Source organism: Salmo trutta, chromosome 14 (assembly GCF_901001165.1).
Source record: "Salmo trutta chromosome 14, fSalTru1.1, whole genome shotgun sequence".
Classification (NCBI taxonomy): Eukaryota; Metazoa; Chordata; class Actinopteri; order Salmoniformes; family Salmonidae; genus Salmo; species Salmo trutta.
In genome coordinates this window covers 78,431,672-78,449,292 of record NC_042970.1, presented here as the reverse complement: position 1 = coordinate 78,449,292, position 17,621 = coordinate 78,431,672, and the positions used below count along the sequence as shown (strand labels likewise).

The 17,621-nt window shown below is 40.9% G+C and overlaps 2 protein-coding genes across 2 annotated transcripts in view; one reads left to right on the top strand and one right to left on the bottom strand.

The window, feature by feature from the left end:
* The first annotated feature begins 1,755 nt into the window (after positions 1-1,755).
* Positions 1,756-4,985, top strand: LOC115147488 (B-cell receptor CD22). Its single transcript, XM_029689736.1, has 8 exons — positions 1,756-1,956; positions 2,192-2,455; positions 2,564-2,827; positions 2,994-3,084; positions 3,190-3,244; positions 3,329-3,564; positions 4,264-4,317; positions 4,591-4,985. The coding sequence occupies exons 1-8, from the start codon at positions 1,836-1,838 to the stop codon at positions 4,655-4,657; spliced, it is 1,152 nt and encodes a 383-aa protein (XP_029545596.1). The 5' UTR covers positions 1,756-1,835; the 3' UTR covers positions 4,658-4,985.
* A 7,051-nt stretch (positions 4,986-12,036) lies between these two features.
* LOC115147892 (Kv channel-interacting protein 2-like) overlaps positions 12,037-17,621 on the bottom strand; it is a gene marked incomplete at its 5' end in the record, with an annotated part of 18,439 nt that continues 12,854 nt past the window's right edge. Inside the window, 3 exons of the mRNA XM_029690152.1 lie at positions 12,037-12,330; positions 14,278-14,456; positions 15,716-15,785. Of these exons, the coding sequence (XP_029546012.1) occupies positions 12,283-12,330; positions 14,278-14,456; positions 15,716-15,785 (297 nt within the window). The remainder of the gene's footprint in view (positions 12,331-14,277; positions 14,457-15,715; positions 15,786-17,621) is intronic.

Below are 17,621 nucleotides of genomic sequence, written 5' to 3'. Positions count from 1 at the left end.
GATGACAGAAGTGAGTGCTACAGGGCAATAGTCATTTAGTTCAGATAGCTTAGCTTTCTTGGGAACAGGAACACTGGTTTCCATCTTGATGCATGTGGGGACAGCAGACTGGGATAGGGATTGATTGAATATGTCTGTAAATACACCAGCCAGCTGGTCTGCACATGCTCAGTCTGGGCTGGCAGCCTTGTGAGGGTTAACACGTTTAATGTTTTACTCACGTCGGCCATGGAGAAGGAGAGCCCACAGGTTTTGGTAACGGGCCATGTCAGTGGCACTGTATTGTCCTCAAAGCGAGCAAAGAAGTTGTTTATTCTGTCTGGGAGCAAGACATTGATGTTATCTTTTAGTAATCCGTGATTGACTGTAGACCCTGCCACATGCGTCTCATATTTGAGCCGTTGAATTGCTACTCTACTTTGTCTCGATACTAACGCTTTGCTTGTTAGATCGCTCACCGAGTCAGTGTATACATCAATGTTGTTGTCTGAGGCTATCTGCAACATATCCCAGTCCACGTGATCAAAGCAATCTTGAAGCGTGGAATCCGATTAGTCAGACCAGCGTTGGACAGACCTGAGCACGGGCATTTCCTGTTTTAGTTTCTGTCTATAGGCTTGGAGCAACAAAATGGAGTCAAGGTCAGATTTGTCGAAGGCAGGGCGAGGTAGGACTCAGCTAAGTATCTCTTCACTTTTAAAACAGACAACTTTGAATGGGGTCATAGTTTCCCAGGAACAACTCTGACTGTCACAGGTAATACTACACTGTATGATACAACTGTAAATCATATTGAATTACAGGAGAAAATATATTAATAACCATCCTATTAACACAGAGGTCTATGTGGTTTTATACATATTGTTTCAGGTCTGCAGGTGAAGGTGACTCCTGCTGCAGAGGGACAGAAGACACTGACCTGTAGCACCACCTGCACTCTGACTGACAACTTCAACCCCACCTACATCTGGTACAAGAACAGACAACCTGTAAGAAAGGCCTCCTCCCCCATGTACTCCATCAGCAGTGAGGATGCAGACAGTTACTCCTGTGCTGTAAATGGCCATGAGGATCTCAGATCTCCTGCAGTGTGTGAGTACAGTACAATAGTACTGTCACGCCCTGATCTGTTTCACCTGTCCTTGTGATTGTCTCCACCCCCTCCAGGTGTCTCTTATTTTCCCCAGTGTATTTATCCCTGTGTTTCCTGTCTCTCTGTGCCAGTTTGTCTTGTATGTTCAAGTCAACCAGCGTGTTTTTCCCTGTGCTCCTGCTTTTCTATTCTCCTTTATTAGTCCTCCCGGTTTTGACCTTTGCCTGTTTTTCTGGACTCCATTCCCACCTGCCTGATCATTCTGCCTGCCCTGACCTCAAGCCTGCTTGCCATTCTGTACCTCTGAACTGGTTTTGACCTTTTGCCTGTCCACAACCATTCTCTTACCTACCCTTTTTGGATTGTTAATAAACATCTTGGACTCTGACCATCTGCCTCCTGTGTCTGCATCTGTGTCTCACCTTGTGCCCTTATAAGTACAGTATACTACTTAGCAAGTATCATGCATCTTACTTTATCAATCATTACAGAACAAAAAGCCATTTTTACTCATTGTCTATATTACTTTAAATTATTATAATTATTATGAAAGTATTGTGACATTAAGGCTTTGGGACATTCATCTTTTACATCAGACAAACCAAAGAACACCTCAGTGTCAGTCAGTCCCTCTGGTGAAATAGTGGAGGGCAGTTCAGTGACTCTGACCTGCAGCAGTGATGCCAACCCACCTGTGGACAAATACACCTGGTACAAGAAGAATGGAGGTGACTATCAGAGTATGACAGGACCACATCATGTCTTCAATCAAATCCAGTCATCTGACAGTGGAGAGTACTACTGTGAGGCCCAGAATGAGATGGGGACAGACAGGTCTAGGACCATAAAGATGGATGTGAAGTGTGAGTAAAGTACAGCTCAGTGTTTGAATGATAAGGTAGAAAAACAATTGGAATTAAATGCATTAGTCCTAAAGCATAACATCTCCATCTGTATTTATTAACGTTTTGTGTAAGTTAGAGTTTTAGTTAGTTCTCTGACTTAACAGAGAATATATTTTTGACATGACATTTGTAAATATACTACGGTCATAAATATACTACTGTCATATCCTTCTGACAAATTCTCCTTTACCAGACGGCCCAAAGAGCACCTCAGTGTCAGTCAGTCCCTCTGGTGAAATAGTGGAGGACAGTTCAGTGACTCTGACCTGCAGCAGTGATGCCAACCCACCTGTGGACAAATACACCTGGTACAAGAAGAATGGAGCTTCACTGACAGGATCTGAAAAGACATACAATTTCACCACCATCAGTTCTGAGGACAGTGGAGAATACTACTGTGAGGCTGAGAATAAATATGGACGTCTCAACTCTTCTTCTGTGTCTATGGATGTTCAGTGTTAGTACACCTAACCTCATCTTTTGATCAGAGGATCAGATTTAAATTCATATTTCAATAACAAGTAAAACACTGTTTAAAACACTGTTGTTACATATTGTCCACCAGATGGCCCAAAGAACACCTCAGTGTCAGTCAGTCCCTCTGGTGAAATAGTGGAGGACAGTTCAGTGACTCTGACCTGCAGCAGTGATGCCAACCCACCTGTGGACAAATACACCTGGTACTTTCAAAATAAGACTTTTCTAAATGGATTTGGACAGATGTACAACATAAGTAAGTTCAAGTCTAAGGACAATGGACATTACCACTGTGAGGCCTGGAATGGAAGAGGATCTAGGAACTCTACAGCTCTGATGATCATTTTACCAGGTGAACTTTCATCTTCAATATTTCAAAACAAAATTACATTTCAATCTAATATTAATAATTACACTTTGGCTTATCATACTTTGTTTAATAATTGTATATACATTGAGATTAGATCAGTTAACAAATATTGTACTATTGTACTCATATCAGCCATATTATATTATAGAGAAACAAACATCAGTTCTGAATGCAGCTGTAGCAATCATAGTGGTTGTTCTGGTTCTCATCCTCTGTCTCTCTGGACTCATGTGGTTCAGGTGAGTGATTATTTTAAAGATTATTTCACTCCAACTCTTTTTTATTAACTTACTTTGTTCATTGATTCATTCAATAATAAATGTATTAATTAATGTGCAAACCAGGAAGAAGGCCTCCATATCCACCTCTGACACAAGAGACACATCAGAGAATGTACAGGTGAGTCTGTTACAATCAGATTTTTTTGTATTGCTTTGTGGAACATTTCTACTCATTATGTTGTCTGTCCTCTCTTCCCATCAGGGAGACTCTAGTCAAGTGTATGAAAACGTCTCAAGCTTGGCCATGACCCCTACTGCAGCACAGACAGCAGCCACCGTCGGCCAGGATGATGTTCACTATGCCAGTGTCCACTTCTCTCGCTTCATAAAACAGGAAGTGCCTCTGTACTCCACTGTCCAGCTGCCTCAACCCCAGAAACAGGAAGAGGATGTCCAGTACGATGTTGTGAAATTCAACCTCCCCAGTGCTGCCAACCAGTGAGAATATTCTGCCATTATAACAACAGAGTCAATTCTAGAGCATTGTTGATACACCACATTAAAGGAGAAATATGCTTTTTACAACCAAATTTCTATTTTGTATCTAAATGCCATGTTATAGAAGGGTCCAGACACCTTTTATTGCGATTTCACTTGTTTTAGAGAAACAAATGCTCCAAAAACTCCCAAATACGTCCTTTTAGAAACAGAAATATCTCAGTATAGTGATGCAGATCTTTAGATGTAACAGTTGTACACATGAAATTGTGTCATTCCAAACTTTATCCACAACGTTATATTCCATTTTGTGTGACTCGTGCTGTTTCCCCGTCCAACTGTTCTATTCTCCGTGTATCATGCTGCTAGAACGGACGAAAGGCATCGTTCAAGTCTCAACAACATGGAACATAACGTTGCGGATTAAGTTCTGAATGACACAATTTCATGTGTACAACATCTAAAGACATGCATCACTCACTATAGACTATGTATAGCTTTTTTGTTTCTTAAAGGATGTTTTGGGGTGTTTTTGGAGCCCACTTACTGAACAACGAGGATGAGGAAGTGAATCGCTGGTTGGATATTTTCTCAAAAACAAGTCAATTCACCCCAAAAATATTCTGACCCTTCTATAACATACTATTTACATATTATTATTTAGATTTGGCTGTAAACAAGCTATATTCTTGATTACAGCTTATTCATATGCTGTTGCTTATTGGACGAGAAGACCATGACGTCATTAATAAGGGAAAGAGTTGACCCTGTAGTGGCCACTAGTGATGGCATTTCCTTAAACTACAAACCCAACAATGGAAATCTCAAGACAATTCCTGTCTATAATGAGAGAGTGGTGGTTTTGAGGAACTGTTCTGTGTTCCAAATGGAACCCTATTCCCTATTTAGTGCACTACTTTTCACCAGAACCATGTAGGTCTTGGTTAAAGTAATGCACTATAAAGAGTATAAGAGTTTTTTTGGGGGGATGCAGATTCTGTTTAATTTCTGTTTCTTTCTCCTCAGACCCACAGCAACACATGCAGCTGAGGAGGACTCCTCTGTTCTCTACAGTACAGTCAACAAACCCTGAACCAAGAAGACCTGAACATTACAAACCCAGAACCAAGAAGACCTGAACACAAGTTTGACAGAAACCCTGTATATCTGGACCTGTATAGCTATTATAACTAAGTGTTATAATAATGTATCATAAGATGTGCCATTTAGAAAATGCTTTCATCCAAAGCGACTTGTAACTATGTGTGAATACATTTTTCATGCCGGTGGCCCCATTGGGAATGGAAACCATGCACCATGCTCTACCAACTAAGCCACACAGGACTACTGTATTCAAACTTAGTTGGAGTGCTGATCTAGGATCAGTTTTGTCTAATAAATAATGCTGTACTTGTCATCTTGTTCAGGTGTGCACCGGTGCCTCCCACTCCTCTTTCTATTCTGGTTAGGGCCAGTTTGCGCTGTTCTGTGATGGGAGTAGTACACAGCATTGTACGAGATCTTCAGTTTCTTGGCAATTTCTCGCATGGAATAGCCTTCATATCTCAGAGCAAGAATAGACTGACGAGTTTCAGAAGAAAGTTATTTGTTTCTGGCCATTTTGAGCCTGTAATCAAACCCACAAATGCTGATGCTCCAGATACTCAACTTGTCTGAAGGCCAGTTTTATTGCTTCTTTAATCAGGACAACAGTATTCAGCTGTGCTAACATGATTGCAAAAGGGTTTTCTAATGATCAATTAGCCTTATAAAATGGTAAACTTGGATTAGCTAACACAACGTGCCATTGGAACACAGGAGTGATGGTTGCTGATAATGGGCCTCTGTACACCTATGTAGATATTTCATAAAAAATCTGCCGTTTCCAGCTACAATAGTCATTTACATCATTAACAATGTCTACACTGTATTTCTGATAAATTTTATGTTATTTTAATGGACAAAATAAGTGCTTTTTAAAAAACAAGGACATTTCTAAGTGACCCCAAACTTTTGAACGGTTGTGTGTGTGTGTGTATATATATATTATGTGTATCATTGTACAGTACTGTAAAACGTAATAGAGCAGAATCAGGATAGAAGAAAACCCGAGAACGAACATCAACAAGTAACAAAAAAATATTTAGAGTGTTCTTAGCCTTACACACTGCTCAACAAAAATAAAGGGAACACTTAAACAACACATACTAGATCTGAATGAAAGAAATAATCTTATGAAATACTTTTTTCTTTACATATTTGAATGTGCTGACAACAAAATCACACAAAAATAATCAATGGAAATCCAATTTATCAACCCATGGAGGTCTGGATTTGGAGTCACACTCAAAATTGAAGTGGAAAACCACACTACAGGGTGATCCAACTTTGATGTAATGTCCTTAAAACAAGTCAAAATGAGGCTCAGTAGTGTGTGTGGCCTCCACGTGCCTGTATGACCTCCCTACAACGCCTGGGCATGCTCCTGATGAGGTGGCAGATGGTCTCCTGAGGGATCTCCTCCCAGACCTGGACTAAAGCATCCGCCAACTCCTGGACAGTCTGTGTTGCAACGTGGCTTTGGTGGATGGAGCGAGACATGATGTCCCAGATGTGCTCAATTGGATTCAGGTCTGGAGAACGGGCGGGCCAGTCCATAGCATCAATGCCTTCCTCTTGCAGGAACTGCTGACACACTCCAGCCACATGAGGTCTAGCATTGTCTTGCATTAGGAGGAACCCAGGGCCAACCGCACCAGCATATGGTCTCACAAGGGGTCTGAGGATCTCATCTCGGTACCTAATGGCAGTCAGGCTACCTCTGGCGAGCACATGGAGTGCTGTGCGGCCCCCCAAAGAAATGCCACCCAACACCATGACTGACCCACCTGCAAACCGGTCATGCTGGAGGATGTTGCAGGCAGCAGAACGTTCTCCAGGCGTCTCCAGACTCTGTCACGTCTGTCACGTGCTCAGTGTGAACCTGCTTTCATCTGTGAAGAGCACAGGGCGCCAGTGGCGAATTTGCCAATCTTGGTGTTCTCTGGCAAATGCCAAACATCCTGCACGGTGTTGGGCTGTAAGCACAACCCCCACCTGTGGACATTATGCCCTCATACCACCCTCATGGAGTCTGTTTCTGACCGTTTGAGCAGACACATGCACATTTGTGGCCTGCTGGAGGTCATTTTGCAGGGCTCTGGCAGTCCTTCTCCTGCTCATCCTTTCACAAAGGCGGAGGTAGCGGTCCTGCTGCTGGGTTGTTGCCCTCCTACAGCCTCCTCCACGTCTCCTGATGTACTGGCCTGTCTCCTGGTAGCGCCTCCATGCTCTGGACACTACGCTGACAGACACAGCAAACCTTCTTGCCACAGCTCGCATTGATGTGCCATCCTGGATGAGCTGCACTACCTGAGCCACTTGTGTGGGTTGTAGACTCCGTCTCATGCTACCACTAGAGTGAAAGCACGGCCAGCATTCAAAAGTGACCAAAACATCAGCCAGGAAGCATAGGAACTGAGAAGTGGTCTGTGGTCCCCACCTGCAGAACCACTCCTATATTGGGGGTGTCTTGCTAATTGCCTATAATTTCCACCTGTTGTCTATGCCATTTGCACAACAGCATGTGAAATTTATTGTCAATCAGTGTTGCTTCCTAAGTGGACAGTTTGATTTCACAGAAGTGTGATTGACTTGGAGTTACATTGTGTTGTTTAAGTGTTCCCTTTATTTATTTGAGCAGTGTATTTTTTTTAAATGAAAATATATATATATATTTATTATGTATTTATTATTTACATTTTTCATTAAAATATGTATATATATATATATATATATATATACTTATAATCAAATTTACGAGATTATATATGAAGGCTAAGAACATTCTAAATATTTTTTAGTTACTTGTTGATATTCGTTCTCGGGTTTTCTTCTATCCTGATTCTGTTCTATTACGTTATACAGTACTGTACTATTCTATTACGTTTTACAGTACTGTACTATTCTATTACGTTTTACAGTACTGTACAATGATACACATAATATATAGCATTCAGAAAAGGCTTTAGACCCATTTACTTTTTCCACATTATGTTATGTTACAGCCTTATTCTAAAATGGATTAAATACAAATCCTCATTAATCTACACACAATGCACCATCATGACAAATCAAAAACAGGTTTTTAGACATTTTTGTCAAATGTATTCAATTTAAAAAACAGAATACATTAGTATTCAGACCCTTTGCTATGAGACTTGAAATTGAGCTCAGGTGCATCATGTTTCCATTGATCATCCTTGAGATGTTTCTACCACTTGATTGGAGTCCGCCTGTGGTAAATTCAATTGGCCCACACTATAAGGTTCCACAGTTGACCGTGCATGTCAGAGCAAAAACCAAGCCATGAATTATGTGTAGAGCTCCGAGAAAGGATTGTGTCGAGGCACAGATCTGGAGAAAGGTACCAAACAATTCTGCAGCATTGAAGGTCCGCAAGAACACAGTGGCTTCCCTCATTATTAAATGGAACAAGTTTGGAACAACCAAGACTAGCCGCCCGGCCAAACTGAGCAATGGGGGAAGAAGGGCTTTGGTCAGGGAGGTGCTGAAGAACCCGATGGTCACTCTGACAGAGCTCCAGAGTTCCTCTGTGGAGATGGAAGAACCTTCCAGAAGGACAACCATCTCTGCAGCACTCCACCAACCAGGCCTTTATTGTAGAGTTTCCTGATGGAAGCCACTCCTCAGTAAAAGGCACATAACAGCACGCTTGGAGTTTGCCAAAAAGCACTCAAAGGACTCTCAGACCATGAGAAACAAGATTCTCAGGTCTGATGAAACCAAGATTGAACTTTTTGGCTTGAATGCCAAGCGTCACGTCTGGTGGAAACCTGGCACCATCCCTACGGGGAAGCATGGTGGTGGCAGCATCATGCCGTTGAGATGTCTTTCAGCAGCAGGGACTGGGAGACTAGTTAGGATATAGGGAAAGATGAACGGAGCAAAGTACAGAGAGATCCTTGATGAAAACCTGCTCCAGAGCACTCAGGACCTGACTGGCGCGATGGTTCACCTTCCAACAGGACAACGAGCCTAAGCACACAGCCAAGACAACGCAGGAGTGGCTTCGGGACAAATCTCTGAATGTCCTTGAGTGGCCCAGCTGCTCTGGCCTTGAACCTGATCGAACATCTTTGGAGAGACCTGAAAATAGCTGTGCAGCGACGCTCCCCAACCAACCTGACAGAGATTGAGAGGATCTGCAGAGAAGAATGGGAGAAACTCCCCAAATACAGGTGCAAATCTTGTAGCATCATACCCAAGAAGACTCAAGGCTGTAATCACTACCACAGGTGCTTCAACAAAGTACTGAGGAAAGGGTCTGAATACTTGTGTAAATGTGATATTTCAGTTTTTGCTTTGTCATTATGGGGTATTGAGTGTAGATTGATGAGGAAAAAAACTATTTAATCCATTTTAGAATAAGGCTGTAACATAACAAAATGAGGAAAACCCAAGGGGTCTGAATACTTTCCGAATGCACTGTATATACAGTACCAGTCAAACGTTTTGACACACCTACTCATTCAAGGGTTTTTCTTTATTTTTTATATTTTTCTACATTGTAGAATAATAGTGAAGACATTAAAACTATGAAATAACACATACGGAACCATGTAGTAACCAAAAAAGTGTTAACCTGTTATGGATAGGAGGCAGTATTTTCACGGCCGGATAAAAAAAAAAGTACCCTATTTAATCTGATTATTACTCCTGCCCAGAAACTAGAATATGCATATAATTATTAGCTTTGGATAGAAAACACTCCAAAGTTTCTAAAACTGTTTGAATGGTGTCTGTGAGTATAACAGAACTCATTTGGCAGGCCAAAACCTGAGAAGATTCTGTACAGGAAGTACCCTGTCTGACCATTTCTTGGCCTTCTTGATCATCTCTATCCAAAACAGGGGATCTCTGCTGTTACGTGACACTTCCTACGGCTCCCATAGGCTCTCAGAAGGCGGCAAAAAGCTGAATGGTGGCTTTGCAGGCCCTGGCTGAAAAACATTAGCACATTTTGATCGTGGTCGATCAGAGAACAGAGACTGGAGGCGCGTGCACGAGGTGACCCCATGTTTTTATTATTTCGTCTTTGAACGAAAACAACGACTCCCGGTCAGAATATTATCGCTTTTTTACGAGAAAAATAGCATAAAAAATGATTTTAACCAGCGGTTGACATGCTTCGAAGTACGGTAATGGAATATTTAGATTTTTTTTTGTCACGAAATGCGTCGGGCGCGTAACCCTTCGTCACCCTTGGATAGTGTCTTGAACGCACGAACAAAACGCCGCTATTTGGATATAACTATGGATTATTTTGAACCAAACCAACATTTGTTATTGAAGTAGAAGTCCTGGGAGTGCATTCTGACGAAGAACAGGAAAGGTAATCAAACTTTTCTAATAGTAAATCGGAGTTTGGTGAGGGTCAAACTTGGTGGGTGTCAAAATAGCTAGCCTGTGATGGCGTGCTATCTACTCAGAATATTGCAAAATGTGCTTTCACCGAAAAGCTATTTTAAAATCGGACACAGCGAGTGCATAAAGGAGTTCTGTATCTATAATTCTTAAAATAATTGTTATGTTTTTTGTGAACGTTTATCGTGAGTAATTTAGTAAATTCACCGGAAGTGTTCGGTGGTAATGCTAGTTCTGAACTTCACATGCTAATGTAAAAAGCTGGTTTTTGATATAAATATGAACTTGATTGAACAAAACATGCATGTATTGTATAACATAATGTCCTAGGCGTGTCATCTGATGAAGATCATCAAAGGTTAGTGCTGCATTTAGCTGTGGTTTTGTTTTTTGTGACATTATATGCTAGCTTGAAAAATGGGTGTCTGATTATTCCTGGCTGGGTACTCTGCTGACATAATCTAATGTTTTGCTTTCGCTGTAAAGCCTTTTTGAAATCGGACAGTGTGGTTAGATAAAGGAGTGTCTTGTCTTTAAAATAGTGTAAAATAGTCATATGTTTGAAAAATGGAAGTTTTTGTATTTTTGAGGAATTTGTAATTCGCGCCACGCCTAACATTGGATATTGGAGCAGGTGTTCCGCTAGCGGAACGTCTAGATGTAAGAGGTTTTAAACAAATCAAAATATATTTTATATTTGAGATTCTTCAAAGTAGCCACCCTTTGCCTTGATGACAGCTTTGCACAGTCTTGGCATTCTCTCAACCAGCTTCACCTGGAATGCTTTTCCAACAGTCTTGAAGGAGTTCCCACAAATGCTGAGCACTCGTTGGCTGCTTTTCCTTCACTCTGCGGTCCAACTCATCCCAAACCATCTCAATTGGGTTGAGGTTGGGGTGATTGTGGAGGCCAGGTCATCTGATGCAGCACTCCATCACTCTCCCTCTTGGTCATATAGCCCTTACACAGCCTGGAGGTGTGTTGGGTCATTGTCCTGTTGAAAAACAAATGATAGTTCCACTAAGCACAAATCAGATGGGATGGCGTGTCGCTGCAGAATGCATATATTTTCTATTTTTTTATGCTACATAAAATCAAACTTGTTAGATTTTATATGAAGGCTAAGAACATTATAAATATCTTTAATTACTTGTTGATGTTTGCTCTCAGGAACAATACATTTCTTATATTCTGTTTATATTCTATTCTATGACATTATATAGTACCATGCTATTCTACAGTATAACGTACTGTACTATTCTATTACATTATACAGTGCTGTACTATTCTATTACATTATACAGTACTGTACTATTCTATTACATTAAAGTACTGTACTATTCTATTACATTATACAGTACTGTACTATTAGATTATACAGTGCTGTTCTATTCTATTACATTATACAGTACTGTACTATTCTATTACATTATACAGTACTATACTATTCTATTACATTGTACCGTACTGTACTATTCTATTACATTGTACAGTACTGTACTATTCTGTTACATTATACAGTACTGTACTATTCTGTTACATTATACAGTACTGTACTATTCTGTTACATTATACAGTACTGTACTATTCTATTACATTATACAGTACTGTACTATTCTATTACATTAAAGTACTGTAATATTCTATTACATTATACAGTACTATACTATTCTATTACATTATACAGTACTGTACTATTAGATTATACAGTGCTGTTCTATTCTATTACATTATACAGTACTGTACTATTCTATTACATTGTACCGTACTGTACTATTCTATTACATTATACAGTACTGTACTATTCTGTTACATTATACAGTACTATACTATTCTGTTACATTATACAGTACTATACTATTCTATTACATTATACAGTACTGTACTATTCTATTACATTATACAGTCCTGTACTATTCTATTACAGTATACAGTACTATTATATTACATTAAACAGTATTATTCTGTTACAGTATACAGTACTATTCTATTACATTATACAGTATTATTATATTACAGTATACAGTCCTGAACTATTCTGTTACATTCTACAGTCCTGTACTATTTTGTTATAGGGATGGATGGGAGGGTGGAGATCCATGGAGGGGTACCTTTTACCCCCCTGACAGCCCTAATGCTTCTGTGTTTGGGGATAGAGGGGAGCTAGGGGTGGAGGCTGTGGGGCTAAATATGGGAACGCTGTCCTTTAGGCCACACCCACAGGAAGTGTTACTAAATGACGTTGTCAAACAGATGCATGGACTGCATGATGTTCTCATCCTGGACAGGAGGCAGGAAGGGACAAAAAGCACAACAGGTAAGAAGCAGTTCGAGAAAAGATTTAAACAGTACAAAAGCAGAAACAATAAATATGAATTGAATAAATAAAACGTTTAATATCCAATGTTAGTAAATTAGCTTATTCGTTTCAATAACTTATAGAGAAGATTGGTGTGATTTTCCACATCTCATCATGTCATGAGGTTGTTCAATGACAGACATGCATTTGTTTAACCTATCACTAGATTCTTTCATTTCAGAGAGACAAAAAGATATACAGTTGAAGTCAGAAGTTTACATACACTTAGGTTGGAGTCAGTGAAACTTGTTTTTCAACCACTCCACAAATTTCTTGTTAACAAACTATCGTTTTGGCAAGTCGGTTAGGACATCTACTTTGTGCATGACACAAGTAAATTTGTTTACAGACAGATAATTTCACTTATAACTCACTTTATCACAATTCCAGTGTGTCAGAAGTTTACATACACTAAGTTGACTGTGCCTTTTAAACAGCTAGGAAAATTCCAGAAAATGATGGCATGGCTTTAGAAGCTTCTTATAGGCTAATTAACATAATTTGAGTCAATTGGAGGTTTACCTGTGGATGTATTTCAAGGCCTACCTTCAAATTTAGTGCATCTTTGCTTGAGATCAGGGGAAAATCAAAAGATCTCAGCCACGACGTCAGAAAACAAATTGTAGACCTCCACAAGTCTGGATCATCTTTGGGAGCAATTTCCAAATGCCTGAAGGTACCATGTTCATCTGTACAAACAATAGTACCCAAGTATAAACACCATGGGACCACGCAGACGTCATACCGCTCAGGAAGAGGACGCGTTCTGTCTCCTGGAGATGAACGTACTTTGGTGCGAAAAGTGCAAATCAATCCCAGAACAACAGCAAAGGACCTTGTGAATATGCTGGATGAAACAGGAACAAAAGTATCTATATCCACAGTAAAACGAGTCCTATATCAACATAACCTGAAAGGTCGCTCAGCAAGGAAGAAGCCACTGCTCCAAAACAGCCATAAAAAGCCAGACTACGGTTTGCAACTGCACATGGGGACAAAGATTGTACTTTTTGGAGAAATGTCCTCTGGTCTGATGAATCAAAAATAGAACTGTTTGGCCATAATGACCCTTGTTATGTTTGGAGGAAAAAGGGGGAGGCTTGCAAGCCAAAGAACACCATCCCAACCATGAAGCACGAGGGCGGCAGCATCATGTTGTGGGGGTGCTTTGCTGCAGGAGGGACTGGTGCACTTCACAAAATAGATGGCATCATGAGGATGGAAAGGTATGTGGCTATATTGAAGCAACATCTCAAGACATCAGTTAGGAAGTTAAAGCTTGGTTACAAATGGGTCTTCCAAATGGACAAGGACCCAAGCATACTTCCAAAGTTGTGGCAAATGGCTTAAGGACAACAAAGTCAAGGTATTGGAGTGGCCATCACAAAGCCCTGACCTCAATCCCATAGAACATTTGTGGGCAGAACTGAAAAAGCATGTGTGAGCAAGGAGGCCTACAAACCTGACTCAGTTACACCATCTCTGTCAGGAGGAATGGGCCAAAATTCACCCAATGTATTGTGGGAAGCTTGTGGAAGGCTACCCGAAACATTTGACCCAAGTTAAACAATTTAAAGGCAATGCTACCAAATACTAATTGAGTGTATGTAAACTTCTGACCCACTGGGAATGTGATGAAAGAAATAAAAGCTGAAATAAATCATTATCTCTACTATTATTCTGACATTTCACATTCTTAAAATAAAGTGGTAATCCTAACTGACCTAAGACTGGGAATTTTTACTAGGATTAAATGTTAGGAATTGTGAAAAACGGAGTTTAAATATATTTGGCTAAGGTGTACGTATGTAAACTTCCAACTTCAACTGTACATACATACACACACACACACACACATCGTACCATACCTCTTTGGTGATGAAGCCATCTTTGTTGAGGTCGTAGACGTTAAAAGCCCAGTTGAGTTTCTCTGTGACAGAGCCTCTCATGATGATTGACAAGCCTGTGACGAAGTCTTCGAAGCTCACAGAACCATTCTTGTGGGTGTCAAATGCTCCGAACAGAAAATGAGCGTAGGTGCTGGAGTCTGAAACAGAGGGGAAAGGGAAAGGGGGATACCTAGTCAGTTGTACAACTGAATGCATTCAACTGAAATGTGTCTTCCGCATTTAACCCAACCCCTCTGAATCAGAGACGTACAGGGGGCTGCCTTAATCGACATCCACGTCTTCGGCGCCCGGGGAGGAAGTGAGAGAAGGGGATACTGAGAGACTGAAAGGCTGAGAAAGAGAGAGAAAAACCTTGACAAAGTACAGGCTCAGTGAGAACAGCCATGCCATTGAGAAGGCTAGACAAAGGAAAACCTGGCTCCCTGTAGAGGAAAGGCTGTGCAACCACAGCAGAACCCGAGACAGAGCTGCATTTCCTGAAAAAATGTACAAAATATAAAACAATTAGAGAGCTTAATTTCCCTAAATTTGAAACCCTTATTCAAGGTTTCAAAGACCTCTCTGATGAGAGTAGGCTACCCGTCCTGTTGGGGGAGGACGCAGAGAGCTGTGGGTTGGCTGCGCACTACATTGCTGCCTGCCATAAGATGAGGGACAGTGTCTGACAGACCAACCAACCTGCACATGTCCTCTATGCTTATTGTTATTGTTCAATATATGTGTCACGACTTCTACCGACTCTCCTTGTTCGGGCGGCGTTCGGCGGTTGACGTCACCGACCTTCTAGCCATCGCCGATCCACTTTTCATTTTCCATTGGTTTTGTCTTGTCTTCCATCACACCTGGTTCCAATTCCATCAATTACATGTTGTGTATTTAACCCTCTGTTCCCCCCATGTCCTTGTCCGGTATTGTTTGTTGTAAGTGCTTGTGCTCGTTATGTTCTGGTGTGCGTCGGGTTATGTACCCATTTATTTATTGTTAGGTATCTGGTGGGTTTGGATTATTAAACTAAGCCGTTGGAAACACAGGTTTTGCTCTCCTGCATCTGACTTCTCTGCCGCCAGTACGCACCCCTTACAATATGGTTATTTTGCCCCTTGGTTATTGTTGTTTCTGTTGCCGTTGACAATTTTGATCATAATTATTAATTATGTTAGTATTGTAAATCTCTAAAGTAAGATTTGGCAATATGTACATTGTTATGTCATGCCAATAAAGCAAATTGAATTGAATTGAGAGAGAGAGAGAGAGAGAGAGAGAGAGAGAGAGAGAAGGGAGAGGGGGAAACAGAGAGAGGGAGAGACAGATAGAGAAAGAAAGAGACAGAGAGAAAGAGAAAAACTTACACAGGATTTCATGCACGGGTGCAGCACACACACTTAAAGACACTCACCTCCCTGAGGAAAGAACTGGGAGTAGATTAACTTGAATGTCTCTTCATCCACCACACCACTAGGACATTCCTATTGGACAATCAACAGAATGTTAGAACACACAGAGAGGGAGAGACAGACAGACACCACTAGGACATTCCTATTGGACAATCAACAGAATGTTAGAACACACAGAGATGGAGAGACAGACAGACACCACTAGGACATTCCTATTGGACAATCAACAGAATGTTAGAACACACAGAGAGGGAGAGACAGACAGACACCACTAGGACATTCCTATTGGACAATCAACAGAATGTTAGAACACACAGAGATGGAGAGACAGACAGACACCACTAGGGCATTCCTATTGGACAATCAACAGAATGTTAGAACACACAGAGATGGAGAGACAGACAGACACCACTAGGACATTCCTATTGGACAATCAACAGAAAGTCAGAACACACAGAGATGGAGAGACAGACAGACACCACTAGGACATTCCTATTGGACAATCAACAGAATGTTAGAACACACAGAGAGGGAGAGACAGACAGACACCACTAGGGCATTCCTATTGGACAATCAACAGAATGTTAGAACACATTAAGACAGAGAGACAGACAGACACCACTAGGACATTCCTATTGAACAATCAACAGAATGTTAGAACACATTAAGACAGAGAGACAGACAGACACCACTAGGGCATTCCTATTGAACAATCAACAGAATGTTAGAACACATTAAGACAGAGAGACAGACAGACACCACTAGGACATTCCTATTGGACAATCAACAGAATGTTAGAACACACAGAGAGGGAGAGACAGACAGACACCACTAGGGCATTCCTATTGAACAATCAACAGAATGTTAGAACACACAGAGATGGAGAGACAGACAGACACCACTAGGACATTCCTATTGGACAATCAACAGAACGTTAGAACACACAGAGATGGAGAGACAGACAGACACCACTAGGGCATTCCTATTGAACAATCAACAGAATGTTAGAACACATTAAGACAGAGAGACAGACAGACACCACTAGGGCATTCCTATTGAACAATCAACAGAATGTTAGAACACACAGAGATGGAGAGACAGACAGACACCACTAGGACATTCCTATTGGACAATCAACAGAATGTTAGAACACACAGAGATGGAGAGACAGACAGACACCACTAGGGCATTCCTATTGAACAATCAACAGAATGTTAGAACACACAGAGATGGAGAGACAGACAGACACCACTAGGACATTCCTATTGAACAATCAACAGAATGTTAGAACACACAGAGATGGAGAGACAGACAGACACCACTAGGACATTCCTATTGGACAATCAACAGAAATAACACACACATAAAAACAGAGAGAGACACAGAAAGAGAAATTGAGAGAGGGGGTTCAGAAAGAGAGAGACAGAGACAGACAGAGATATAATGTGTTTGTGAGACAGAATGAGAGAGAGAGAGACACAGACAGAGAGAGAGAGAGAGAGAGAGAGAGACAGAGAGAGACAGAGACAGAGACACAGAGAGAGAGAAAGAGAGAGAGACAGAGTGAGAGAGAGAGAAAGAGAGAGAGAGACAGAGACAGAGAGAGACACAGAGACAGAAACAGAGAGAGACACAGAGACAGAAACAGAGAGAGAGAGAGTGTTAGAGAGAGAAATACTCCCAAGTAAGATAATATTTTTTCAAGAAAATATCTCAATCAATTCCCAACTTCTGTGCATTTACTAATGACATAAATATGAATTATTCTGGGTGAGGGAGGAACAGCAAATATTACAGCCAGACATGAATATGACTGCCATACCCTGAGGGACATCCCATGACCACTAGTTCCCTGAAGTATTTACATTGTATATAACTGACAGTAATACAACAGTAGTAGTATTGTAC

What these genes read in the sequence shown, in the direction of transcription:
- LOC115147488 (XM_029689736.1), top strand. Translation starts at nt 1,836, where the DNA reads ATGACAGGACCACATCATGTCTTCAATCAAATCCAGTCATCTGACAGT. An exon ending in TCTGGACTCATGTGGTTCAG is followed by an intron (nt 3,085 to 3,189) that starts GTGAGTGATTAT and finishes TGTGCAAACCAG; the next exon opens with GAAGAAGGCCTCCATATCCA. An exon ending in ACACATCAGAGAATGTACAG is followed by an intron (nt 3,245 to 3,328) that starts GTGAGTCTGTTA and finishes TCTTCCCATCAG; the next exon opens with GGAGACTCTAGTCAAGTGTA.